We start from the raw sequence: 27615 nt of genomic DNA, 5'->3' as shown, positions 1-27615 counted from the left end.
ACTCTCCCTAGCCTCTGCAGTCGCATATTGGAGTGGAAACATCTCCCTTGTCATTCATGGGGAAATGTAATGGCTTGAGGGTTGTGTTGGCAGCAGATTCTTACCCCCCTCGGAAACAAAACTAAGCAAAACATTTTAGGACATGGGAATTAATAATGAAAAACCTAAGGAGAATAAAAAAGAAAAATATTAGAGAATAAGAGTGGAAGAGCTGCCAAAAACATAAAGAGTTTATCAATAACCAGGAGATGCATTTTACCAAAAAAATAATAATAATAATAATAATCAGGAGCTGTTTTGCGTTCCATGTAAAAAACTCTGCCATAGCATGTTCTGTTTTGCATTTTGTCAACATAGGCCATCAATTCAATCACCAACACACGGGGAATATCAACAGAGGCCGGCCTATATAGCCAAACTGCAAATTCTACACAGAATGCTGAAGCGGTATTGCTTCCGCTGGGGAAGGCATTTGGTTTCCTTAAACTTGTTTGTTTTTAAAATTTAATTACAGAGCAATGATACATACAAAAATTACGTGTAGGCAAGTGCAGAATCAACACGTAAGATCAATATCTTCAGGAGATGGTAAAGATGGTGTTTGGCAGACACTGTCCAGTAAGATGTGATCTGGTGGTAGTTCCCCTAGCCCATGTTAAGAGTCCTCTTTTCTCAGAATGGAAAAAGGAAATGCCCACTAGAGCCCGGTGAACCTGCAGTCTGGAACATGGACGGTCAGAGCATAGACTGCCATTTTCACATTGAAGAAAACTGTGAACAAATGTGTGCTTCCTCAATCTACCAAGAATATTGGTGGTTAAGGCTGCATTTCGAATTCCTTATTTCAAGGACTTTCTCCTTTTTGCAGTTAAAAACTCTGTTCATAGGGACATTTTAACTGCAAAAAGGATATGTCCTTAAAATAAGGAATGCCAAATGCAGCCTAATTTTGCTTGAACAGCCTAAATCCTTCTCTCTCTCTCTGGTCACGTAGATTATGGCATGTTAGTCTTTGAAATTAAAAGATGGCTAGAGTTAAAAACAATTTTGCTCGAGTTAAGTGATGCGGATTAAAAAAAAAATGCACCCACCTAGGAGAATAAGAGACTGTCACCCATCAGATCATAAAAAAGCATACCGGCATGTGCCCATTTGACTTCTTCAAGTTAGTCGTGGAATGTCTGCACGAATGGGTTGAGGTGCTGGGGGTTTCACCAATGGCTTCAAGGATTCCATGATACTAGAAAAAGAGGGGCGTTTCCAGGGCTCGCTGCAGTTCAAAATATTACAATTGTGAGAGGAATGGATACAACAAAGGCAATAGACGGAACTACTAAAATTAAGATAAATTTGACAATTTTTACTCACTTGGCCCAGCAGGCCTCAATCAAGGACGCTACTTGAGGATTTACATCACTTGGAATCTCAAGCCTTTTGCCTCTAAAGCCAACAGCTGCTACAACCTGCAAGAAGGGAAGCAAGGAGCAATCAACTTAACAAGTCTGTAAGATTGAACAAGCAACAATAGCTTGGAGCCTGAATTGTTGAACAGTAAATAACAAAAATGATTAAAAAAAAGAAAAAAAAAAAACATAGCAGGAAACTGGCAGAAGACTAATTCTATGAACCTTGGCCACAGAACAATTAGTAGTTCATGAAAAGGACTAAGACCCCATCAAGTATAACATCATGGAATTGGTAAGAACATGATAGATCTAGTTAAATTGAAAATATGAATTAAAAACTTCACAAAGGTATCGAACATAAAGTGAGTGGAACCAAGTGGTGTATTGTATTAAAATTTAAAAGGGGCCTCTAACATGCAAAATAGGGTCAGGTATGCAAAATTCAACTACACATTGCCCGTATGTATATTTCACATGTGGATGTAGGCACAACTTGCCAAACCACGTTAAATCTTGTGTTTCTCTGTTTTTCATTTTCTTTGTTGTTTTCTTTTCTTGCACGACAAAGTGAGGCCTCCTTTGTGCAATAATCAGATTCTTACATATGAAATATTTTATAGGGAACTTATAACTGGAGCCTAACATCCATCAAATTAATTAGTTCCTGTGTTCAGTCCAGACCCACAATAAAATTGTTACCAGAAATAGAATCTTAACTGTTAGATGCCACAGCTGTAAGCTTTCAACTTCACAGTGGTGGTGTCATCAAACTAAATTGCAGTGGCTATTAGTTGGGAAATCTGGGCCCATCTGAATTAGGCAGTATGTTATGAGAGAAAGCTTCAAGTAGACAACCCCAAATAAATAGGATAACACTTTTTTGAATGCAGATAAGTTGCATTTAGTAGTAAATTTTCATAGAAATATTTTGTTGAATTTTTACATTTGTTTCATTTAATTACTTTATTGTTGGGTAACATGCTTGAATTTGGGACTGCAATATCCTTGATCTTTGTTCACTGAAAGCAGCAATAGAAGGAGATCAATGTACCCACTCCACCGTCTTCATCAAAGAAAAGGCAATGATGGCTCATTCTGAAAGAAATCCTTGTTAAATTCCAATCTGAATGGCCCTTCTGCTCTTCATTATGGGTGCTGAGTTGGAAGGTTGATTGAACTTGTATCATGGAAAGAAGGCTCCCACATAAATAGGACCTTTAATCTTTTACCAAAAAGTTAAATCATTACCAAGATAAAAGAAACAATATTAAAACTACTTCCCACCAATCTAGATGAAACAACCACCACGATGCTCCAACATGAAAGCCAGGAAAAAAAAAAAAAAAACTTCGGTACTGAACTGCATACTCCTAAACAGTGTCATGGATCAATAGATCCAATTAGGAATCAATACTTTAACCTTCAAAGTTTTTTAGTCTACTTGTTTAAATTATATTTCTAAATTATCTGTGTGATTTTATATTACTTAACAGCCAGTCCCCAACCATTAGTTTTCAAAATTGGCATGTTGGATGCTCCAGGGATTCTAGGGCACTTTTATGTAACATTTTCCTTTATCTACTTGCTTATTGACATAAAGTAACAGTTAATGTACACAATGGACACTTTTTTCATAAAATATTATCAAGTAACAAAGTCAAATTTACAAAACCTATAAAATATGGCCTAAATACTTTACACTTTTCAATAGACGTGTCCACAAAAACTTGTTTTTTCCATCTTGCCAAGTCGGACTCCATGAGGACCTGGACATGCATTGGATTCAAATTTCCTTGTCCCTGGTGCAAGCGGGATTTGATCCCAATCCTCCACTACTACCAAACAGAGCAGAAGAAACCTTGTGTCCTTCCTCCCCCCCTCTAGTATTTATACTTTGCTGCGAATATTTGTTCTTGGGTTGATCAAATCAAGTGTTTTACCAATAACATACCCTATAAATATGTGCATTCAATATTAATGATCTTTATATTTCAACAAACAAACCAATGAATGTACCTGGGCTGGATTTAAATTGCTCCAAGGTTGTTGTAGTGTCACAAGCTCCCACAAGATTACACCAAAACTGTAAACATCAGATTTCTCATTTGATGGCTCATCACGAAGAACTTCTGGTGCCATCCATTGAGGCTGATAAAAAAAAGGAATTAATCAAATAGAGCTTAATAAGTATTGCACGCACTCCATTCCACTACACAACAATTCACATCAGGAAAATAACAAATAAAAAATAAATAAGGAACTTACAGTCCCTGCAGCTGATTTGGATGAGAGAAAGGTGTTTGCCTTAAATCGGGAAAGGCCAAAATCACATACCTAATTGATCACAAGAAGCATTAGAAGGTATTACAGAAACTGCAGAAGCATACATCTGATGCAAACAGGGAGGACGATAGGGAGTGGAGATGGGGAAAACAGTCACACCCTTTTCCTGCAAGGGAGATTTGAGAATCCCCAATCCCATCAAGAATGACCTTGACATGGACAAATGCCCTGGGAATCCCTAAGATGAGACCAACTATCAAGAAGAGGTGAGGAACCGCCATCTTTTGATCTGTGTACTACTATTATGCAAAATATGAATTGAAAGGGTTGGACCATTTGTTTATTCACTGCTCATTCAGTGCAATGCGGGAGCATTTCTTTGGGTTAAGTGGTGCTTCCTCAAAACATTACAATAGGTTATTAAACGTTGCCAAGTGAAGAGTCTAAACTGGAGGGGAAGACTAATCTGGAGCACTATCCCCACAGCTATATGCCAGGCTCTATGGAAGGAAAGAAATGGCAGAATTTTTTATAACAAGTGGAAGTTGAGGTGACAAGGAGAGCAATGGCCTACGTCTAGTCATGGCTGTTGGTGATATATATATCATGGGAATAAGATTTTGTTAAATGATGCTTACAAGAGGGCCTATCATGGTTACTTAATAAGATACTGTCCAAAATTCAAACACATTGAGCTCACAATAAGATATAAAGAGCATGAATAAGGGATCATGTGTGCACCCGTGCACCACTTAACCTTAGATGAAGGGAAAATGTCCAATAGTAACGTTCACTTATTCGTACCTTTACTGTATATTTTTTATCCACCAAAAGATTTGGAGACTTCAAGTCTCGATGAACAATGGGAGGATTCCGTCGGTGAAGATAATTCATTCCCTTTGCCTGGACATAGGCATCCCAAGCTCATGAACTCAATCAAGTGTAAACTTCATATCAGAAATAATAAATAATAAGAAAAAATCAGCTCACAGGACAATGATTTGCTAATCTTTTTTTTTTTATTAGTAACTCAACAAACTTCATCATAGAATAAAAAGGAAAATTTATACAAGAGACACAAATTCTGAAATACAGAAACATGGATAAGATAAGAGGATAAGAAATAAATAAATGTGAGACAACAAAATGAAATTTTACATAGCCATACCACATCATAGGCCATATTTAACCGACGTCTCTCATCCAACATCTCTCTTGGACCTGGCCTATGCAATAGCCTGTATAAGCTGCCTCTGCAACTCAAACGCCATAGTGTAATTATTTCTTCAAACTATATTTTACTTGTACTAAGTGATGTTAAGAAACCCCATGAGAGAGAAATATAAGGAGAAAATTATAGTTTGATACCTTGATAAATATTCTGTGACTATGGACAAGTTTGGGGGTTGGGTAACAGCCCCCATGAAAAGAACAACATTTGGATGTCGGAGGCGTTTCATAATTGCAACCTAATAAACAACACAGGCAGTGCAATTATACTTCAGACCTGGAATCCACAAAATAAATAAGCATAAAGATGCAATGAACATTTTCTCTAAGTACAGAAATTAGATCTTCATTATCCACCTTGGTTCATATATAAATTAACTTGTTAATAAATAACAGGGCCTGAGGGGATTGCAAAAACCAAATTAGTTAAACGCAATAAGATGTGGTTAGCAATTTTTTCTTTGGTACTTTGTAGCCTACTATCCAACTGCTGGATAAGCAATGAATACCATTTTACTATTGTCTACAATAAATAAATAACAGAAAATTTTGTTGCAATATACCTCCCTCAAAAATTCCTTGAAGCGCTCTGCATGAAAGTCTTGTTCCATGAGAATCTTCACAGCAACATCCTGAAAAGAATATCTTTTATGAGAAATAATGAAATAGTAATTAGAGAGGTTTAACCAGTATAATTCAAAGGGACCAAAGGAAAGATAAATGAGTATGATTAGAAACTGCCAAGTTGCCCCAACATTACCCTATAAACTTTTCTCTTTTTTTTTTTGTTCTAAAAATTATTCAAAATCCTGCAGCTGTATCTCACAGAGAAACTTTGAGAATTTCTACTGTTCCCCTTGATGTCAGATCAAGCTTTAACTGCTGTCAAGAAAATCAAGCAATGTTTTTCTCTAGTATAAACTAGCAAGGGGGTCCCTGCGTAAAGTAGCTGAATCCCCAAACCTTTTTAATTAAAACATATATATTTTCTGATATATAATCAGGATTGAGGAAGTGCAAGGACTTCGCTCACCATCCCCATCACTATCCCTGATCAAGTATCCCTATTAATCCTCGTCATTGTTTTCTGCTGGACGGGGAAAATTGCCATCACTACTCTCTCTCTCTCTCTCTCTCTCTCTCTCTCTCTCCATCACTATCCCTATAAAGAAAAACAAATGCATAGAATGAAGTTCAGCCTTGACCAGTCTTAGGCTTATATTTCAAGCTCAGAACCAAAGGCATCAATTGGGGAAAGTGGGTCACCTAGATTTGAGAACCGTCTCCACTACCCTTGAAACACTGGACTCAGAGAGAGTAGAGAGACAGATTATATAATATTTTATATTTATAGATATAAATCTGCAATTTTTTGTTTAAATTTGACAGTCGGATGACCCAAAACATGAGACTTGGGAGGGAGAGAATATTTTTCAGTTTAAATCTGAATTTGATCTAAAGTTGGATGACCCAAAACATTGGACTCATAGAGAAAGTAGAGAGAGATTATATAATATTTATATTTGTAAATATAAATTTGAAAATATTTCTCGTGTAAATCCAAATTGACATCGGAACTAAGTTGGATGAATTGAAATATCAGATTTGGAAAGAGAGAGAGAGAGAGAGAGAGAGAGAGAGAGAGAGAGATTTATATTTATGGATAATAATTTATTTAATTTAGACCTTAGAATTTCCAATTGTTACTGATGAAGAAACAAGAGTGTATGGGTTAGGTAAAAAGTATTTAGAAAAATATAGGATGCTAAGCAGCGGCACGATGGAGGAGGGCTCTTAAAGTTGAAGCAAAAAACTTTTTGTTCAAAGAGGTGAAGATATGGGCAGCTCATTCTAAAGATCAGGGAAGCTAAGAAGGCAACAGTCTTGCTGGTCGGATTGGAGGTGATTGAGTGGCTAAGAGGTTTCATCTCTGAAGCTTGCCTGAAGGAAAGTTAAGCAGTCAGAAGGATCTATCCACTGGCACAGGAAGAAGCTATTTAGTTGAATGTAAGAAAAATGCTAAAGGCTCCTTCATAGCTTTCTCAGAATTCTTTGATAAAGGTAGGAAGCAACAAGTCTGTTTTCCAGAAAGTAGGAAGAGCTATTGTTGGAAAATGGTGGTCAAGACCTTGGACAACTATCTGTTAAAACTGATAACAAAAGAAGTAGAGTCTTCTGGGGAGAAAGAGGAGGTTCCTAAGGCAGTTGGTAGTGCTGATACACTTGAGAAGAAATTATTGACTGGCACTCAAGGTAATAGTAATCACACTGTGCTTGTAAGCTCAGAGAAGGAAGTTTGGTTGAGCAAGTTGGTGATAGAAGCAGAGAAACAGGTTGATGATTGGAAAAAGGTAGCAGATGCTCTGATAAAAAATCTAAAATTACAACACACTTTTGCACTAACACCCTTTGATAGCTGCAGAGCTTTGTTAGATCTGCTTGAAAATAAAGTAGAAGTTGTGGCCATGAATATCCTTGATGCTGATGGGACTTCTAATATATTTAGATGGACTCTGTCATCAAACTCAAAAGGATTTTTCTGTTACGGATGGAGTGATGGTGCATGTCATAGAGCTACCTTTTCATTTCTGGAACAAAGAGGTAGCAGATTAAATTGTGGTGCTGCGTGGAGCTCGTCTAGACAGAGTGTTTTGGGATGAGCTTTTTTTTTTTTTTTATTAATCGCCCATAGCTTTCCCCTTTACCCTTTTTTTACCCAAAGTGCTGGTTGCGTGTTTTGGGATGATCTTTGATCTGCAGATTTAATGCTTAGTGGTCTTAAGCCTGAGAATATACCCAGGAAAGTGAATAGTAGATGAAATCTTTCTATCGGTTTGGTTGACTTCCTCCATTGAAGCTGCACTGTGGAGGGAAAGCAAGGTAGAAGATGAAGACATGGAATTTAGAGCTTTACGTGGAAGCTTGGGATTGGAAAGTCAACGAAGAAATAAAAATTGCACGAAAATGGGTAGGCAGTTACTGGGTGATCCTAAAGTAATGCAGAAGGGGGAAGTCTAAGATGTATAGAACAAGAAAAAGGTTCGGCTTTCAATACATCCTATGCTCAGGTGGTGAGAGGTGGCGCCAAGAATTGTTTTTCTAATCCTCCTAGTCAGAACAACCTATCGGGTTGGGTAAATCCGTAAATGGACCTGAACTGGATCTGCAAACCCAAGTCCAGGATGTTGGGTCGGACCAGTTAAATCGGCTGGAACTTAAAAGAGGTTATACTTTGAACCAGAAAGAGTTTAATGGTGGGCCAAGGGTTGTAGGCCCAGAAGCAGCGGGCCAACTCACACATGAGGCTTTAAAAGGGCACGTCAGAGGGAAAGGAAGTGGCTAAAGGTACACCTAATTCCACAAGGGAGTTCATCCCAGTAGCTCAGCAATCACAGGACCTTTGTTTGAAGGAGCATGTCAACACCAAGAAGATTTGCAACGTTTCACCAGGAAAATGACAGCTTGAGAAGGTTACCTCTGTTTCAGTTGAAAAAGTATCTGTTTCCTCTTCTAGCCTTCCACAGAAAAAGCAGGCACAGGAAACAAAGGTTTCCTTTGTTCCTGAACCAGTCCCAATGACTCCTCCCCAGTCAGGTAACCTTGTCTATTCCGTTTTTGCTACTGATGTGTGTACTGTGCCTGTAACAGATAACCCAGCATCATCCCAATTGGACAGACTAGAAGGGAGGTTTAGTTCAGAAGGTGGTGTGAATAATGGGCAACTTTTGAAACAACAAGAGTAGTTGGAAGGAATTTGGGCCCAAATTTGTGTCTTATTGGAAGAGTATGAGAAAAATGAAGAGGAGTTCGAGTGGTCTAATAAAACAGAGGTGGAGGATGGGAATGTTACTCCAACCAGGCAAGGACAACCTCCTAGAGTTCAGGTTGGAGAAAACTTGACAGGTGCAGGTGAGCCAACAAAAAAGGAGAAGAAAAGGAAATCTAAAAAAAAAAAAAAAGAGATCAGAGGTGGAGAGATCGATTTCTGAAATTGAGAGAAACATTGAATTCAGCAGCAGAGGGGAGAGAAGAAAGGCTCCCCTTTAAGGGAGTTCTGGGTTTGAAGAGGGGCTGTTGTTAGTGTGAAGCTTCATGAAGATTATTAATTGGAATGTGAGAGGTTTGGGGAGTGCAAGAAAAAGAAGGGTGATTAAGGATTTCTTGAGAAGAGAGAAACCTGATATAGTTTTGGAACAGGAAACCAAACTAGCAGAGTTAGACAGAAGGTGGGTTAGAAGTGTTTGGAAATCAAGAGTGAAGTGGACTCAGCTCCTTCCTGGGGAGCTTCTGGAGGTCTAGTTACTCTATGGAGAGAGAATGTGGTGGAATCGGTTGAGGAACTTGTTGGAAGGTTTTCTGTGTCTTTGAAATTTGAAAACTTGGGTGCAGGAATTATATGGAATTAATGGTTTATGGGATGGCCCTTAGTGTTTGGGGGGAGATTTCAATGTCATTAGATTTTGTAATGAGAAATAACCCTCGAAGTGTTGTTACCTCTAGTATGAGAAAGTTTAATGACTTTATTAAAACCTGTGCATTGAAGGAGATACCCTTGTTGCAGGCCAATTACACCTGGTCCAACTTTCAGGAAACCCCCCTTTGTTCGAAATTGGACAAATTCCTTTTTAATGAAAAGTGGGAAAATCATTGGAGGGATTTGGTGGCTAGAGCCTTGCCTAGAGTAACCTCTGACCATTTAGGACCAGAGCTCTTGGGAAGCAGACCTCGTCCCTTTAGGTTTGAGAATATGTGGCTAGCCCACCCTGATTTTGTGCGTAGGGTTGTGGAATGGTGGAATGAGGAGTTGAAGGGGGTAAGGTGGGAGGGAGTCAAATTTTATAAAAAGCTAAAAAGGCTTAGATCCAAAATAAAGGAGTGGAATAAAGGAAGACGTGGTAAAAGAAGACATTTTCAAGGTCTTTAGGGAATTTGCAAATAAACATATAGTGAACCTTGGAGTTAATGCCACCTTTCTAGCCCTAGTTCCTAAGAAGTTAGATGCAAGACATCCCAAAGACTTCAGGCCAATTAGTTTGGTGACGAGTATTTACAAAATTCTGGCTAAGGTCTTGTCCCTGAGAAAAAAAGCAGTGTTACCCCAATTAATAAGTCAAGCCCAAGGGGTATTTGTGCAAGGAAGACAAATAACTGATCAAATTTTAATAGCTAATGAAAGTGTGGAGGAAATGAGGTATGGCCAGCAAGGGGTGGTTTGTAAATTGGATCTAGAGAAGTTTATCATTTAGTTGACTGGAGTTTCTTGTTAAAGATTCTTAGAAACTGACTTTGGTGATAGGTGGTGTAGGTGGGTGAAGGGTTGCATCAGCTCCTCCTACTAGAGGACTAAGGCAAGGTGATCCCTTTCCCCCTTTCTGTTTACTCTTGTAGCAGATGTTTTCAATAGGTTACTTTCTAAGGCTGATAGGGAGGAGGTAATGTCCCAATTACCCATCTCCAATTTGCGGATGATATCATCATTTTCAATTAAGGGGGCAACCTATGGAGAGTGAGGAATCTAAAGAGCTTGATAAGTTACTTTGAAAGTGTCTCTAACCTAAAAATAAATCTGAAGAAGAGCTATGTAGTGGGAATAAATTTGGATGACAGGATCATTGAGTCCATTGCTAAGTGCTTAAATTGTCAAGTGACTTCTTGGGCTCCCTTTAAGTGCTAACCCGAAGGAAAGTAAGTTTTGGACTCCAACCCTAGAGAGGTTTGAAAAAAGATTAGCTACTTGGAAAAAGAACTATATCTCTCTAGGAGGTAGAGTAACATTGTTAAGAGCCACTCTAACTAACTTGTCGATTTATCATCTCTCTGTTTTTATAATCCCCTCTAGGGTCATTGAGTCCATTGCTAAGTGCTTAAATTGTCAAGTGACTTCTTGGGCTCCCTTTAGGTGCTAACCCGAAGGAAAGTAAGTTTTGGACTCCAATCCTAGAGAGGTTTGAAAAAAGATTAGCTACTTGGAAAAAGAACTATATCTCTCTAGGAGGTAGAGTAACATTGTTAAGAGCCACTCCAACTAACTTGTCGATTTATCATCTCTCTGTTTTTATAATCCCCTCTAGGGAGGCAAAGAAATTGGAGAAATTAATGAGAAATTTTCTATAGAAACTAGGGGAAGAGAAAAAGGATCACTTAATAAGGTGGTATATACTGTGTAGAAGGAAGAAGGTGGACTGGGGATAGGAAACTTGGTCCTGAAGAACACAGCTTTGTGAGGTAAGTGATTGTGGAGATGGCCCTTGGAAAAAGGGAGATTATGGCATGAGGTGATAGCTAGTATTCATCGTCGCTCAAATAATGGCATAAGGTGATAGCTAGTATTCATGGTCGCTCAAATAATGGCTGGGATATTGGTTTTTCTCGACAAGCTACTTTGACATCCTTGGAAAGCGATTCATAGCATCCTTCCCCAATTTCTTAATCTTGTCAAGTATGGTGTTTGCTCAGGGAATTTTGTTCTCTTTTGGGAAGATGTTTGGGTGGGAAATTCAGCCTTAAAAGACCTTTTTCCCTTCTCTCTACTCTATTTCCTTGTTTAAGAATAAGGTTGTCTCTAATTTCCTTCCCTCCCCCTTTTTGTCTTTGTCTTTAAATTGGGATTTTTGCTTCCATCAGGGCTTGAGGGATGCTGAACTTGGTGATGTTTCTCAACTTCTTTTGATTCTTGATAGTGTTTGTTTGGATCCTTTATAGTCAGACAAGAGGATTTGGTCCCCCACCCAAAAGGCTCCTTTTCTTGTGCCTCTTTTTTGAAAGCTCTATGTAATCTTCCTCCACTCAATTGGTTTTTCATGTAAAGGAGCTTTGGGCTAAAAGCCTGTTCCCCCCAAAATTATCTTGTTTTGTTGGGAAGTGTTTTATGGGAAAATCAATACTCTAGACTACCTACAAAAAAAGAAGCCTTTTATGTGCCTGTCCCCTAGCTGGTGTATTCTTTGCAAAGCTAATGGTGAGGACTGCTTCCGCTTACTAATTTCCTGCTCCTTTGCTGTTACTATTTGGGATTGGATTTTAGCCTTATTTGGTTGCAGGTGGAATTTACCCACTGATGTAAGTATGCTTTTTGACCCGTCGGTTTTTGTATGGCCCAAAAAAAGAGGGAGGATCATGTTGAAATGCATCAAAGCAGCTACACTTTGGACAATTTGTGAGAAAAGAAATGCAAGAATTTTTCAAGAAAAGGAACAAAGTCTCCCAGATATCAAAGAGTGTATCTTAACAAGGGCAATTCATTGGTTGAGAACTTCAGAATTCTTCCATTTGTTCTCCTTTGATGACTTTAGAAGGAACTGCATAGAGGTGACTAGTAGCTCCCTCAAGAAGGAAAGGACGTCTATAGTATGAACTCCCCCGCCGGAAGGCTGTATAAAACTGAATTTTGATGGAAGCAGTCAAGGCAATCTTGGCCCCTCAGGTATAAGAGGGGTTTTGAGAGATAAGGATGGTAATATCTTAGCCTTGTACTCGGGCCCAGTGGGAATAGGAGACTCAAATAGGGCTGAGTTGTTGGCAGCTTTACAAGGTGACTCCAAGATTGTTGTAGGTTGGTTACAGATCCAAGCTCAATTATTTGGTGCTACAAGAACCTCTCAAAGAAGGACAACCGGTTATTAAGAAACATGAATGTTAGCGTACATGGGCTGGAAGGTTTACAAATGCTATGGCAGATTATCTTGCTAAACAAGGGGTTTTGAGGGAACATTTGTACTGGGTACCTTGTAATCTTGATCTATAGTGCTATGTGATTTTCACTTTTTAAGGGAGGTCGCACCTCGTGCCTCTCAGTGGGATGCTTGTAACAGTTCTCATATTTTCTTAATATAATTCTTCTTCAATTATCAAAAAAAAATTATTTAATTTAGTAAAATAAATAAATAAGATTTTATTGGGACAAGACTGCTACAAGCTATCTCGAACAAGACCCAACCCATTAACAACCCTAAATATTGGGCTCAGAGAGAGACTTTGAGATGACTTTTGTCATTATTATTTTCGTTTTATATAATGGCATCATTGTAAATGGCTAGATGTTTAGTAGAAAAAATGAAAGGGGGACTTTGAGATTCCATTTCGTGCAAGGAGAGCCTATTACCGCACCCCCCCTTTTCTTTTATATATCATGTATAGATGCAAAATGTTGAAAGTAATAATTGTGTTCCACAAAGCAAGGAAAAGGGGACAAAAAGCACATAAGACTAAAATGGCCCTTAGACATGGAGAGTTAGGGAATTGTAAGATATCTGTTGGTACAGTGGTAAATAAAACTGGGTTCAAGAACAAAAATATAAAGCAATTACTGTGGGATACCATTTTGCGCATGGAGAGACATCAACCATACACCACTCTGCTTCAATATATATATAATTACTATGAAAAATAATTCCAAAATTACTTTGGAACTGCCTTAGGGAAGTGCCTAACAGCTGACAATCTGACAAAGAGAGGTTGGGTAGTAGAACCAAGCAGATGTGTCCTATGTGGCAACAATTCTGAAAAGTTGGAGCATCTCTTCCTGCACTCCAGATTTAGTTGGGTAATTTGGATGAAGATGTTAGAGGATTTTGGAGTTCAGTCGTGCCTCCCAAGGTATGTGTTGGATCTGTTACGGGGTTGGGGTCTAAGGGGTCTGTCGAGAAGAGGTAAGATTGTATGGAAGGTGCTGCCAGCGGCGGTAGTGTGGTCAATCTGGTTGGAAAGAAACAAGAGACTCTTTGAAAATCAGTTGAGATCAGAGGAGGAAGTCTTAAGAAGCATTTGGGGAAGGTTACACTCCTGGGTGGCAACGCACAAACTGTTCAAGAATTGTCCTTACAATTCTTTTTTGGAGTATAGAAATCTTTTTGTATGATGCTATTTTTTGGTTTTTCTGAGTTGTACAAAGCTTTGCCTTGCTCAGTTCCTCAGTGGGCAAGGCTGGATCTTTTTTCAATCTTCTGTTAATGAAATACTTTACCTTTTATCTCAAAAAAAAGTCCAAAATTACTTTAAATAATCATTTCAATTTCCTAATAATAGTAAATTTCTAGAGGACTTGAAATCCCATTCTTAAGACACCTACAACTATAAAGTAAATTTAAAATTGTAAATTGGTTTAGGAAGTAGAAAATTCATCTATTTCTCATGGTTTCTTTTCTTGCTTCCATATCTGCATCACTTCCCATTTTTCTCCTCTGATTTCTCTATCAAAAACAAAAAAAAAACACATAGGTCAACTCTGTGTGCGTGTGTCTGTGTGTTTAAAAAGAAAATGATAAAGGTTTCTTGAGTCCTGAGGATTGCATTCTGGAACCATTTCATTGGAAGTCTCAAAATTCCTTTTTTTAACCTTAGCGGCCTGCATTTGTGAAGAATGGATATCTATAACCATGACCCTGAATGTTGTAGCAAAGGCAAACCAGGTCCATCTGGTGTGAGAGGAGACACTAGGGACTCTCATTGAAGCATTTTTGCTTTATTTTCAGGGTCCATTGGCCAAGGTAGCTCCACATTGGCAGAATTAACAGCAATTGTGCAAGGATATAGGGTGGCTACATCTTGCAATTTCCAAAATCTGATAGGGACTCCAAAGTGGTGCTGTGGTTGATGGAAAATCAAGAGTTAAATCCCTGGGAACACAGAAATATAATGAAGGAAATAAAATTATTAACAGGACAAAGAGTGGCTGAAGTGAAATGGGTCAATAGGTCCACATATGGGCTGTGCATATGTTGGCTAAACAAGGGGTAGACAGAATTCGGTTGTTTTGAGGCATGACAGGGAATCCTCACTGCAAAAGTATGAGCTAAATGAAAGAAACCTCACTTTTAGGGAAATCTCACTCCTTTCTCAGAGCAAGTTTGGTTTATTCGTACACATTCATTCTTTTTCTTCTATAAAAACCTTGGTTATCCATCCCCCCTCCCCCTCCCCCCCCCCCAAAAAAAATAAAAAAACTGACCCTGAACATCAGGTCTGGACCGTCTGGTTTATAAGCAGAAATACCACATCACACAAACACTGTGAACAAATATTTTAGACAATTACATAGCAGTTTCACCTTATGAAACCAAAGCCTCCAAATTGCCATCAAATTGGTTTCCTAAAGTCACTAATATCAAAAGTCAAAACCAATGTTATCAGACTTGGACTGGACTGGATGGTTGACCATGAGAACTAGGATGGCCATAACAGCTTTTTTGTTTGCTCATTCTTAGAAATGTTTACTTGGTCAAAAATACCACCATTATATATATATATATATATATATATATATATATATATATTACTGTTATACCCTCTAATATCTATTGTGAAGAATATCTTTAAATGATATTCTGGAACTATTTTCTTTTTTTTTTTTTTTTGCATTTTTATTTGGATGAGGAAAATGGTTGAATTGTTAAACCTATGATCCAGTCACCAAAAAAATTCAATGTCTGCTGTGAGTCTGACAGCATTGATAAAAAAATGCCAGCCAGGATATTCTATATACTACCGCTATCCAAAAAAGAGAGGAAATTTACAACCAAAATCCAAAAATTGTTAAGCACAGGGTCAAATCTCAGTAAATCAAAGGATAAATGCTTACCGAACCATGCCAATCAGCACGATGGACAATTCCAAAGGAACCTGAAATGCAGAGTGTCAGGACCATCCAGTAAAGACTCCTACAAGATTATTAGGATCTAACCACATAGCATGCATGTCAAAGAAACAGGAATATATCTAGAAGGCAAAACAAAAATACCTGCTCCAATTCTCTCCTTCAAAACAAGATCACTCCATGGAATCTCAAAGTCCTCCACATCAAGAGAAAGTTCATTAGATTTACTTGCTAGTAGTTGACCTCTCTCAGTGAACTTGGTCTCAGGTAAGGCCAGAACATTTGGATGGATACGATTTAGTGGGATGGGAGGTTTTGAACTTCCAACATTGAGAGGAGGATTATACAAATTTTGTGTCAGTTCATGAGTATTTAACCAGGCATCTTGTGGAAGAGGTGAGACCAATACTTCATTATTGTTATTTGAAGGAATCAATGGATTGCCCGTATCAGTGTTCCTAGGAAATTGTGGATTTGTAACATCTTCTTTATCAGCAGCAGCATCTTGTGATAAAACAAAAACAAATGGCATCTAATTAAAACCACTATATACCTGTTAGTTGCCAAACTGTAATATAGAAATAACTAAGTCAGAGCTCATCATATAATGAGCAATCAAAAATAATGCCATGTATAAAATTATAAATTGATAAGAAAGCTTGAGCCTCAGGCCACTTTAATGACCAGAAAGAGAACAAAGTGAGACAAGAGGCTATTATCTGGGAAAAATTTACAAAATAGATCCTCTTTAAGCACGAGTTGAAGCTTTTAGAAGCATTTCCCAAATTCTTGGCTCTGACAAGACCTTGAAGATTCATGTGAACATGTGAAATTACTCTATTTGCCAATAAATATATGTAAGGCATCTCCTTTTTTATAGAAACTTGGAAGGTAATCAAGTGTTTTTTCCAACTGCTTTTGAAGTGATTCTAACAAAAAGAGGAAATTGAGAGCTGTCATTCAATGGACACCAGGGTCAGCTAATATTCTTGCAAATGGGATTAGCAAAACAGGGGGTACAAGGAACTCATTGTTTTGGGGAATGGTACAATAAGGGGGAAAATGTATGTGATACTAATTACGAGGATGATTAGCTGAAGCTGACCATCCAGTCACCTTTTATGCACCCAAAGCCTTTCAGATTTAAAAAAAAAAAACACTTTACTGATCAAAAAATCAAAAAAAAAAAAGTGATTCTAACAATTTAAGGTGCTGACTCCTTCACATATTGGTCTGATGCCAAAGCCTTGCTGGTGCTGATTCCAGTAAGAGTCATCCTCTTTCCTGTTACCACTCACTTCCTATTTCCCTTATTTACCCCTTTCTCTGTTATTGCTCTGAGGGTTTTTTTGTTATTAAAACACATTTGCTCTGACCAATCTATCCTATCATGTTAAAACACCATTGCCAGTGTTGCCACAAAGATCAGTGCACTCTATTACGTTAAAGTGTCATTGCTGACATTGCCAAAAATCCTGTTGGCATTGGATTGGAATGTCTGGTAAAGATGTGAACCCTTAGAATCGTTTCCCAGTTTCCTTCAAATAATGTGGCATGCTAACATTGGATTGTTTGGTAAAGATGCTTACAGCCATCTTCTGTCATTACCCTTTTTATCCCAATAGATTATAATAGCAGAACTACACAAACATTCTCCAAATATTGCCAATATTGAGCAGATATTATCAGCTCCAGATCATACCAGCACGGAAACTGGATGTCTCATTTTATTTGAATAATTGCATGAAGTAAAATAATCACCTGCTGAAGAATCATCAAATACGAGATTAAGTGATTGACAGTCCAAGAAATACTGTTTTGCCAAGGACCTGAAATTCTCTGTAGTTTCAGGAGTTCTGAACTTTGGAAGACGTAGAGGTGAAGAAATTGAGATGGAAGATGGACCATTGAGCAAAGAATCAGGCTCGCATAAACAACCAGGCTTTTCAATCAAATCAACCAAGTATTCCCTGAAACCATATAAATATACTTAGCAACTATCTCAGAGGGAAGAGTCCCCGCTCCAACTTTTTGCTTTTGCATTTTCTTTAAGGATATTCTTTTCGGTATACATTCGGTAAAAGAGTCCCAGAAAGATAAGAGTGAAATCATACATAAAAGCAAAAGCAAAAGTTGAAAGGATATCTTAATTATAAATTATCAAAAAAAGGATATCTTAATGATATGTGGACATCCTCAGAAATAAGCACAAGCATCCCAACAGACTGTAACATCATATATAATTATATTCCACAATCTAGTGCATAAAATACCCATATATCATTAAGATTTCCATCATAGTTGTCAAGATGACACCTAGGCGACAAGGCACCCTTTGAGGCTCGCCTCGCCTAATCGCCTAACAGTTTTCTACTTCCTACTATAAAATATTCTTTTATTCACTCTTTTTTGAGATTATAATTATAAAATAGACATTATTAAACTAAAATAATCATTTTGTGTGTTTATATACTAATTTCTTTTTATTATTTTCTTATTTATTAGGGTTTAATCAACATAAACATTGCTAAATGCTGTATTGAACCCTCAAAGACTTATAAACCTGAACCAATAAGTACTACTACCACTACTACTACTACCGATACTTTTTATTTTCTTCTTTTCCTATAATAAAAATAAGGGTTCAGCCCCTATATTTTTTTAATTCTATTTTCCTTCTTCCTTTTCTTCTCATGAATATGTTGATTTTCTATACTTTAATATGAAATTTATACTTTTCTTATGAAAATCATGAATAATTATTAAAGAAATATGGTTATGGTACCTAGGGAACTACCCTAGGATCTATGTTTTTAACATAAAAAATCCATCGCCTAGGCGGCTAGGCACCCCCCAGTTGCCTAGCCTCACCTTGACCTTGAAAACTATGATTGCCATAGAATGTGAATAATAAACGCCTGCCATGGTGTTAAACTTTGACATGCATTTCACAAATGAAATATTCAGTACACAACAAAGAAGAAAAAGACTTTATTTTATCCCTTTCTTTTTGTGTTTTTCCTCCTTGTCTCTGTGTTTGTGTTTACTAGGCTATGACTTAGGCTGACCAGCCAAAACCCTGGCACTAGGTAAGCTTTGGGCTGCTTTCTTAGAACCTCAGGTTGCACTTAAAGCTAAGAACCCTAACCAGATCTAAACTTGGGTATTGCTCAGGCTCAGGCCCTAGAAAACCAGAATCAACTCGCCATATACTTTTCTGGAAATGTATTGACAACAACTTTGTTGTTTGGTTTAATGGCCAAAATGTCAAGTTGCCTTCACCAGCCAAAACAGTGGCACTAGGTCAGCTTTAGGGTCCTTTCTTAGAACCTCAGGTTGCAATTAAACCTAAGAACCCCAGCCAGATCTAAACTTGGGTATTGCACAGGCTCAGGCCCTAGAAAACCAAACCAACTCACCATATAATTTTCTGGAAATGTATTGACAACAACTTGGTTGTTTGGTTTAATGGCCAAAATGTCAAGTTGTCTTCAACAGGACTTGGGTCCTCTTTCTTTCTTTTTTTTTTTTATAAATCTTGGGTCCTCTTTCTAGTCACTGTTTATGTGTAATTCTAGTCATAACATTGCATCTCAAGCTAAAATGGATCTAGCCAACCTAATCTGATTCAATTAAGTTAGTTCTTTGGATGGTAATTATGATCTCATTTAATGTCAGCTTGGGCTTGCAGTTGGATTTGGTTGGCCATTCACACTGAGGGCTTGGCTTCCATTTCTGCTAAACGCAATTCATCCCTCCCAACTTGCCATCTAGTTTTCTTCAAAAATTAGAGAAAATAATCAGTCCATTATCCATGGGACAGAGGATACTAATGTGGTGCAATCACATTTTGAAGCCAGGCACATGAATCTAATACCAAGTATGGGAATGGAATGACTAGAAATTACCACATGATATGGCAATCCTAACAATGTCAATAAGCTTAAATGAGGATTCATTAGCACTTACAGAGAGATCATGTTTCATCCTATGCACAACCTGAACAATGTCTGTTGTAACAATTTCTTTTGGGTTACACAGTCATAATTGTTGATGTGGCTAAATAAGATTAGTTCATTAGACTTTCAGCTCAAATATATTAGATACAAATGCTTATCTTGCTGGATTAGATACAAACAAGTAATGGAAGATTTAATTTTTTTTCTTTCTTTTGAAGGTTTTTTCCCTTTTTCTTTCTCTTTTTGATCAGGTCCGTATTCTTTTGCATCTGGTCAATAATGTAAACATCTCATCAGAAATAGGAAATAGAAGAGTCATGAAATCCAGCCCCAGGATCAAAAGGGGCAAGACCACAAGAGAGAGGGACTGGTAGTTTAGTTTAAATAAATATTTCTACAGGAAAAACTTGCGCAGTTAACAGTATTTCTATGAACCTCTTGCAATTAACATACTATATATTGCCATATCAAGATAGCTTCTAAGAGAGTCTTTGAGGAACAATGCATACAGCAACCAACACCAGGGGTAGCAGATGAGTTTCTCATTGCTCCTTGTGGACATATTTCTAACTGCCTCCTCTTACAATAAATGTTACAACAACTCATCAAAATTTATGGTTCTAGCCAATGCTAACACTTTTAACTTGGCACAGAACTTGCTATAACATGGTAATGATGCTCCAATCCGAACCGAAGCCAATGAAAACAACTTAACAAGAACCATTGGCACAAAGCATGCTTAGAAAATTTGTCATTAAAAAAACATCAGAATGGTGTGTAGGGTAGACAGCAAGGAAAAAGAGCAAAATCAGAAGATTTTATATTACCAATACATAAAAGAGGAGTTCGACCTCTATTGGTTGAGTCCAACTTTTTATTTGTGCTTGAATTCTTTTACTTTGGTTCTATTTTAATTATGATCTCACTTTTTCCTTTCTCCATTTCTCTCTCTCATAATAGTTTTCATGATCAACCCAAAAACATTTTCTTCTCTCTTTTCTTTCTTTCATGATAGTTCCACGTGTCAAAACCGTGTTTGTAGCTTTTTTTATAAGAAAAAAGGAAAAAGTGTACACAAAAGAGAAAAGGAATTGCCTCAATAAGAAAGCCACAACAGGAACCTCCAACCTCTTTCTATAATCCTACAGGAATTGCCTCAATACCTTCCACAGTTCCACAAATGCCCAAAATGACCCACAAAAACATTAAAAAACAAATAAAATATAATCCTACCATTCATAGTTACATGTAGGCACATAACGCCATCACTACCATAAAATAATGAATAGTGATGCCTGTAATATCTCTCATTTTTTGATAATTGAAATGTCATTTTATTAACAGGAAATGAGAGCTACTACAGGTATCTCAAGGAGAGGCACGAGGTGCAACGTGCAACCTCTCCTTAAAAGAAAATTACAGGATAAACAGTAGGCGATAGATTACAAAGCAGCCCAGTAAAAATTTTCCCCATTAACCCCTTGTTTGGCAAGACTCAGCCAGAGCATTTGCCAACCTTCCCACCCAGTGTAAGCTAATATCCATCTTTCTAGTTAGCCACTTAGCTTTTTTTAAAAGATCCCTGTAGCACCAAACCACTGAGTCCAAACCTGCCAGCCACCCCACAACAACTTTAGAGTCTCCTTCAAGTATTAGATTTTCCACACCAAGCTGATGGGTTCAATCAACATGTGTTGGTGTAATTGTCTTGAATCCTCAAAGATTTCAAAACCTAAGTCAAAGAAAAATGTCCAATCAACAAATTTTTGAAAAACTGGGCTAGGCGCCCCTGTACTTTTTGAAATTTCTTTTATTTCTTCTTTTTTCTCATGAATATGTTGATTTATCATGTTTTAATACGAAGTTTATACTTCTTTTATGAAGATTATAGATAACTACTAGTGAAATTGCTATGAAGCCTAGGGAGTTACTGTGAGATTCATGGTTTTTATTTAAAAGAAAATCCATCGCCTAGGTGCCCCTGTTGTCTAGCCTCGCCTTGGTGTCTTGAAAATCGTGCAAAGCCTTCTTTAGTTTTGTTTCTAGGCCTCTATCACCATCTTCAGCCAAAGCTGGAACTAAACATTCCTTGTTAATTGCTTCACCACTGACGACCCCTTGTGTGCGGTTAAACTCCTTCGTCATATCCAACTCCAAAGATTTTTCTTTGACTTTTTTTTATGAATAAGATTTTTCTTTGACCTCACCAATAATACAAGAACCTGATGATGTCTTCCTCTTTAGCCTCTCTAAAATAATAACCCTAAACTCCTCTACAAGAATCCACATGGCCACACCAGCTTAATAAGACTCCAGTTGACATTTTTCCTATCAACATCAGTAAATCTACCAACATCACTAATTGACTTGACAACTCAAAAGGCAAAGCATGAAGGAGTACTCTGAATACAATATTCCAAACCAATTAACCAAATTTGAAAACTGATCATTTAATATATCCAGCTAGTGGTTTCCAACAATCAAATTCAAAATTCAGGAATTCAATTTTGTGAACATTCCCATTCAAGAACATCTACAGAATCTTCCTTTCTCTACAAACAAAATAGGAACAATCCTCCACCTAACAATTTAACATCAACAGGATAGCCCAGCTTCCAATCAAAACAGAAATGAACACTTCATCTAGAGTTCCCCCTAAGAATTTTCCAACCAAACAGTGATCCAACAATTCTAACCTATGAATTTTTTATTGGTAGCTATTGAAAAGATTAATTAATTGCGAGAAGAAATGTATACAAACAAACATGTTACTTGCATGGTTGCACCTCGTAGAAGATTAGGCCAGCCCCTGCTGCCTACCCCATAACCTTGTTACTTTACATACTTCCCCCTTAGTTGTCATCCCACACATCAAGTATTTCCTCGTATCTTGAATTTCTTCAAAGACTGCATCATATGTTCCTTAACAATTTCCCAACAATCTTGAAAGAATCCCATGGAAAAACCATTAGGTCACAATACTTTACCTCTATCCATGGGAAAAGCTGCTCTTGAAGACTTCAAAAGAAGAACTCAAAATTTGTCTAATCAACACATATTGATTATTATTTTGTTCTTCTTCTTTCCTGCAACAAAAATAGAGGCTCAACCCTCTATTTTCTGAAATGTCTTTTCTTTGTTTCATTTTTCATGAATATGTTGATTTTCTATGTTTTAAATGAAATTTATACATCTTTATGAAGATGTAGGGAATAATCCATCCAAGAATTCATGTTTTTTGTTCAAAAAAAAACCATCACCTAGGTGTAGGCGATAAGGTGATCCCATGTCGCCTATCTCGCCTTGGCGCCTTGAAACTGTGGATGGCACTACTTTTCCTCTTGCATTTTCACAATCCCATTTAGGAAGAAACATTTATCTCAGTGCTCTTGAACTTGCAAGAGTGTAGTCTTCCCATCTGTTCCAACGATTACATGAATCCACCTAACTTTTATTCTATCAGCATGTATACATAGTTTGTAGCAACACAGAGTCACTGAGAGAGAAGATTTAGGTGCAGCTCAATTATTCGAAAAGAATGTGATATTTGAGTTAGAAAGGATCAATGCTAACAGGGTTGCTTCTTCGGTGATGGAGAAAATTCCTAACACAGTAAAAAGATTCAGAAGACAGAAAACTAATCAAATAGTGCAAGTTTCTAAAGTTTTTGCCAGATTAAAGATAGGAGTATTTGGGGTGGGGCCGAAGAAGAAGGGGAAGAAGATAAAGAAAGACTTTGAGAAAGGAAGAGAGAGTTCTGCTTTAGACACTGGATGTGCTGAGGAAATGGGCAAAGCTTGAAGTTTGGTTCTAATTGGAATTGGGGTTTTGGGTTCAGGGCGTTTCATTGTTATAAGGTAGGGGCTGGGAGGGTTGGGTGGGATTGTTTATTTTGTGAATTTTGGAAGGAGCTTCCTTGTGATCTTTGGTTTGGGCTCATAGCTCATTGTTTTGCTGTTGGGGTGGGGACTTTCAGCTTGTCTCGCATGGTTCAAAATGTCCCTAATTTCCCTAATATTTCCACAACATATTTCCATTTCCATGGGTAGCAACATGAAATTTTACCAGCACTATGTGAAGTACAAGAGATAGTTTCCACGACATATTTCCATTTTCACTTCCATGGGTAGTAACATGAAATTTACTGGAATCAACATATTCCCCAATGAACATTATCAGCACTATGTGGAGTATAAGGGATAGTATTATAACATAAGTTGGTAACAATATTGTATATATGTGGAGTAACAACGTTATTGTTCGTCTAACTTGATTACCACTTTGAGCTAGCTCAATATTCATTTCAAACATGAAGTTAAATATTAGTTTTTGTTTGTGTAATAGATTATTTGGTTGATCCATTGCAGCCATTTACACTTTTTATGAGTTCAAATTTTGCTTTAACTCATTCTATCATGAAGCTCTGAATCTTAAGGTTTACAGGGCAACTTCAGAAAGTATTATTTTGTCTATAACCTTAGTTTCTTAGCTTTGTTTAATGATTTGGAACAAGATAATCTAAAAAGGTGTGCCTATTCTTTTATTTTTCATAAATTATCATTCTATATTTTACAATGTTTCCACTGTGTCTATAATTTTTACAATATTTCCGACATTTCTCACATGTGTCTTATATTTAGAGAGTCAACATTTCCACCAACACCAACATTAACCTTGGTCTCTCATGGTCATTAGGGTTGATTATCTAAGGGGTTAGGTTGAAAGTCTTGGTCTTTCCTTTGTTGGGTGATTTCTTATCACCCTGATGCATCTTCTTTAATTAGTTTCCTTATTAAATTTTCTTTTTTTTTATTTATCTTCAAAAAAAGTTCATTAAAAGGAAAGAATGCTCGCAAATGGCATTGAACATTGTTTTTGGGGTGGGGGGTGCATTAGAGGGTTCCCTGGGAAGCTTAGGTGTAGTCATACAAATTTAAAGTCTTGTTCTAAAGGATCCCAAGGCCCATCAATTACAATAGATATGATTTATCTGTATTTTTTACCATTCTCATGCATCTTTTCAACCCCCCCCCCCAAAACTTTTGGTTATCAACATGCTCATTTTGCTTCAGTTTACCATTCCCATGCATCTTTGACAATTAGTATTGGTTTTGTATTAAACAGCGCCTTTTTGGGGACCTTTAGTCCTGTTCTTATGCTATTCACATGAAGCAAATTATGCTTACAATACACTTTATCATCAATATCAAGGTAAAGAAGCCAAGGCCCAAGCAACACAAAATACCTGTCAGGACCAAACCGCACAAGACAGGAGGAGGCATCATCTCTCCTACAATATTTGCAACCTTTAGCAACCCGGCAAGGTAAGTCAATTGTGTCTGCTAACACCTGTAAAGTGTACCAAAAATGCAAGTGAACCTCCTCAGACTTGACAAAATGGTTTCAATCCTATGTGTTTCTTATATAAATCGAACAAGATAAAATATCTGCAAACGAACATCTAAATGGAGGCATAATGGCAGAAGTCTTTATAGCAGCAAAAGATCAAAGAAGATGCAAACAGATCAAATCATATTCGAATCAGGATATATCCGAATCCGATCTGACACTGTTCATGTCTGATCTGATCCGGTCAGATCTGATAAGCCTTGATTTGAATTCAAATCCTATTGGTAAGTCGGATCTTCAGATCTGATCTGACCCGACTTGTTTTCTTTAAAAAATAATAAATTATTAAAAGAAAATAAAAATATACCAAATTTAAATAAAGAAAGAACACAGAACACAAGTATTTTTTTAATTATTTTCTTCATATATATACATATTTTTATAAAAAATAAATAATATAACAAATTTATAAAAATACAATATAAATAAATATATACATATACATATGTATTATATATATTTATAAATATACAACATATATTGGATCGGATCTTCTCAAATCGGATAGGGGTGATCCAAATTCGACCAAATATGATCGGATCAGATCATGACCCGATCCATTTGCACCCCTAGTTAGCTAGGACGAAGGCACAACCCTCCCCCCTCCCCCCACACACCAAAAAATTGAACATATCAAAGATTTGAAAATACAGCCACCATGAACTTTAAAATGTCAAATATAAGATAAGTTAAGAAATTTACTTTGAACAGAAGAGCACGATGTCTGCAAAGGCCAAATGATAGACTTCCCAGTGGAAACACAACAGAACCTAAACAATCCTTTAAAACCTGACTGCAGTCCTTCCAGTTTGAAAGGAAACCATCTTCTCCTGTAGAAGCTGCACCCCTTGTGACAGTGACAAAAAGCTTGGTTACCAGAATTATAGCATGATTAAATGAATTCTGGACACTCGTAGGTATAGCAATGTAAACTACTCACCCCATGTGATGGCAGACAAGCCTTGCAAGCTGATCAACCATTTCCTTTTTAGTAATGCAGCTACAGGAAAGGTTCTGTACCCTACTTTGTAGCTCTCTCAAACCAGGATCACCGCGTTTATCAATTAAAATCACTTCAATTGATGAACCATCACAAGAATCAACACCCTTGAGTGATTCAATAGATGGGATCCGACCAGTCTCTTGGAGATCAGAGCAAACTGTCCATACATAAGGATCCATTCCATGAATCACATAAAATCCATCCGGAATCTTGTCAAAGTAAGATAAGCAACCATTCACCTGGAGCAAGCGAAATAAAATGGACAGATAAAATCAGATTTTAATTTGCACCTCATAAGAGTGACTGGTCAAAAAAATAGAAAAAGAAAAGTATTTAAGATATCAGTCTGTTGGTCAAAAACCAAAACTACCTTTTCTTTCTGATATAAGTGAAGGTGATGAATCAATTATTCAGTGAAGTAAAACGTATCTTAAAGATCGAATCTCATCATTGATACTGGTATACTTATAAAAATAATAACGACTGGGAATAGATAGCAAGTTAGGTAATTTAGGCAATTGTTATGAAACCCTGAAAGCTATTTGAATTATAATGTACAACCTTACACTCATGGCCTAATTCAGTGTTTATTTCAGATAACATTTCAGTGTAGCAAACAGAAAAGAGGGCAAAATAAATAAACTTTCTGGATTCCATCGTTTCAGTCATGAATTTTCTAAATGAATTAAAGTCGAGGAAGTCGAGGAATGAACATTAAAATTTACTTTATCAAGAGGCAACAATCAAACCCTAGAGGCCAATTACCACGAAGCTTAAAGCAAACCAGACAAAAAACATGGAAAGCTCAAATATGAATAAATAAAAGTAAAAGCGTACCCAGAATCGATGAGACATAGCCTCTGCCGAGGAAGAAGAAGACCTGAGAGCGGATTCATCAGGGACGGGATCCAAAAAATTGGGATCATCAGCACAAGTGGCTTCTGATGAAAGCCGAAGCGCCAACGCCAGCTGCAACTGATAACTCTCCTCAGTCTGCTGAGCCCAGCTCTTGGACGAAGAAGACCCTCCCGCTTCCACCACTTTCAGCCTCGACTCTCCACCACCAACCTTAAACCCATCTTCCTGCAATTGACCGAAAACTTCCTGATCATTCGCTACCACAGATAGCGGCTGGTTGTAATAATCCCCCGACAACGAGCTCTCCCCAAAACTACTCCCACTCGACTGCCTCTGCAATCCGATCGACGGAAACATACTCCCGATCCGTCCTCCCCCTTGCTGCAGTCGATGATCTCCATCCCAATCGAACCCCCTCTCCGTCTTCCCTTTGTTCTTCTCCGCAGACAAAGACTCGTAGAACGTCACTGGCGCTGCACCTGCACTACCACCCGCCACAGAGAACTTGGATGGCTGCTGCAGCTGTGCTTGCTGTTCTTCAGGATATTGACTCAGCAGAGTGTAATTGGATCGCCTCCCGGGCATTTCCATAGATAGAACTCAAATATCTCTACAAAACCCTAAAAGCGGCCATCGTTCCAGAGTCAATTGAAGGTCTGATGCTCTTTCTCTCTCTCCCTCTCTCTCTCTCTCTGTCGGGGAGAGAGAGAAAAAAAAAAAACCAAATGAGAAGAGAGTGGATTCGGTTGTTTCGGCGTCCGCCGCTCCGCGTCTGAACGTCTTGAAATTGAAACCCACACGCACACACGCATGTGAAACGAAATACTCGCTCACAACCTGCACAGCTGCACCTTTCTTCTTTTGTCCTTCTCTCCC

The 27615-nt window shown here is 37.6% G+C and overlaps 1 protein-coding gene across 4 annotated transcripts; it reads right to left on the bottom strand.

Annotated features, from left to right (window-relative positions):
* Window positions 1-230: 230 nt before the first annotated feature.
* CTR1 (Protein kinase superfamily protein) lies at window positions 231-27615 on the bottom strand. Of its 4 annotated transcripts, none has more exons than XR_016100849.1 (16): window positions 26719-27609; window positions 25819-26120; window positions 25581-25725; window positions 24715-24818; window positions 17272-17480; window positions 15655-16014; window positions 15496-15536; window positions 5483-5551; window positions 5058-5158; window positions 4858-4942; window positions 4494-4592; window positions 3672-3740; window positions 3423-3554; window positions 1369-1463; window positions 1092-1270; window positions 231-720 (listed from the first exon to the last, which is right to left on the bottom strand). XR_016100849.1 is itself a non-coding variant. In XM_088950164.1 (16 exons), the coding sequence occupies exons 1-15, from the start codon at window positions 27328-27330 to the stop codon at window positions 1162-1164; spliced, it is 2532 nt and encodes an 843-aa protein (XP_088806290.1). In that variant the 5' UTR covers window positions 27331-27615; the 3' UTR covers window positions 231-720; window positions 1139-1161. The 4 variants fall into 4 exon arrangements, 2 of the variants coding, with proteins under 2 accessions (XP_088806290.1, XP_088806291.1); XR_016100850.1 differs by having other exon boundaries at window positions 231-713; XM_088950164.1 differs by having other exon boundaries at window positions 1139-1270; window positions 26719-27615.

Source organism: Nelumbo lutea, chromosome 6, assembly GCF_056320005.1.
Source record: "Nelumbo lutea isolate HS-2025 chromosome 6, American lotus-T2T, whole genome shotgun sequence".
Taxonomy (NCBI): domain Eukaryota; kingdom Viridiplantae; phylum Streptophyta; class Magnoliopsida; order Proteales; family Nelumbonaceae; genus Nelumbo; species Nelumbo lutea.
The sequence above is the reverse complement of the archived record's forward strand: the minus strand, read 5'-3'. Positions and strand labels throughout refer to the sequence as shown.

Bases quoted from the DNA above. Each gene is read 5' to 3' on its own strand.
- CTR1 (XM_088950164.1), bottom strand. From the start codon at position 27,330: ATGGAAATGCCCGGGAGGCGATCCAATTACACTCTGCTGAGTCAATAT. The intron at 15,537-15,654 runs GTATTTTTGTTT...TCTGCATTTCAG, and splicing joins GAAGGAGAGAATTGGAGCAG to GTTCCTTTGGAATTGTCCAT. The intron at 3,741-4,493 runs GTACGAATAAGT...GTGATCAATTAG, and splicing joins ATAAAAAATATACAGTAAAG to GTATGTGATTTTGGCCTTTC.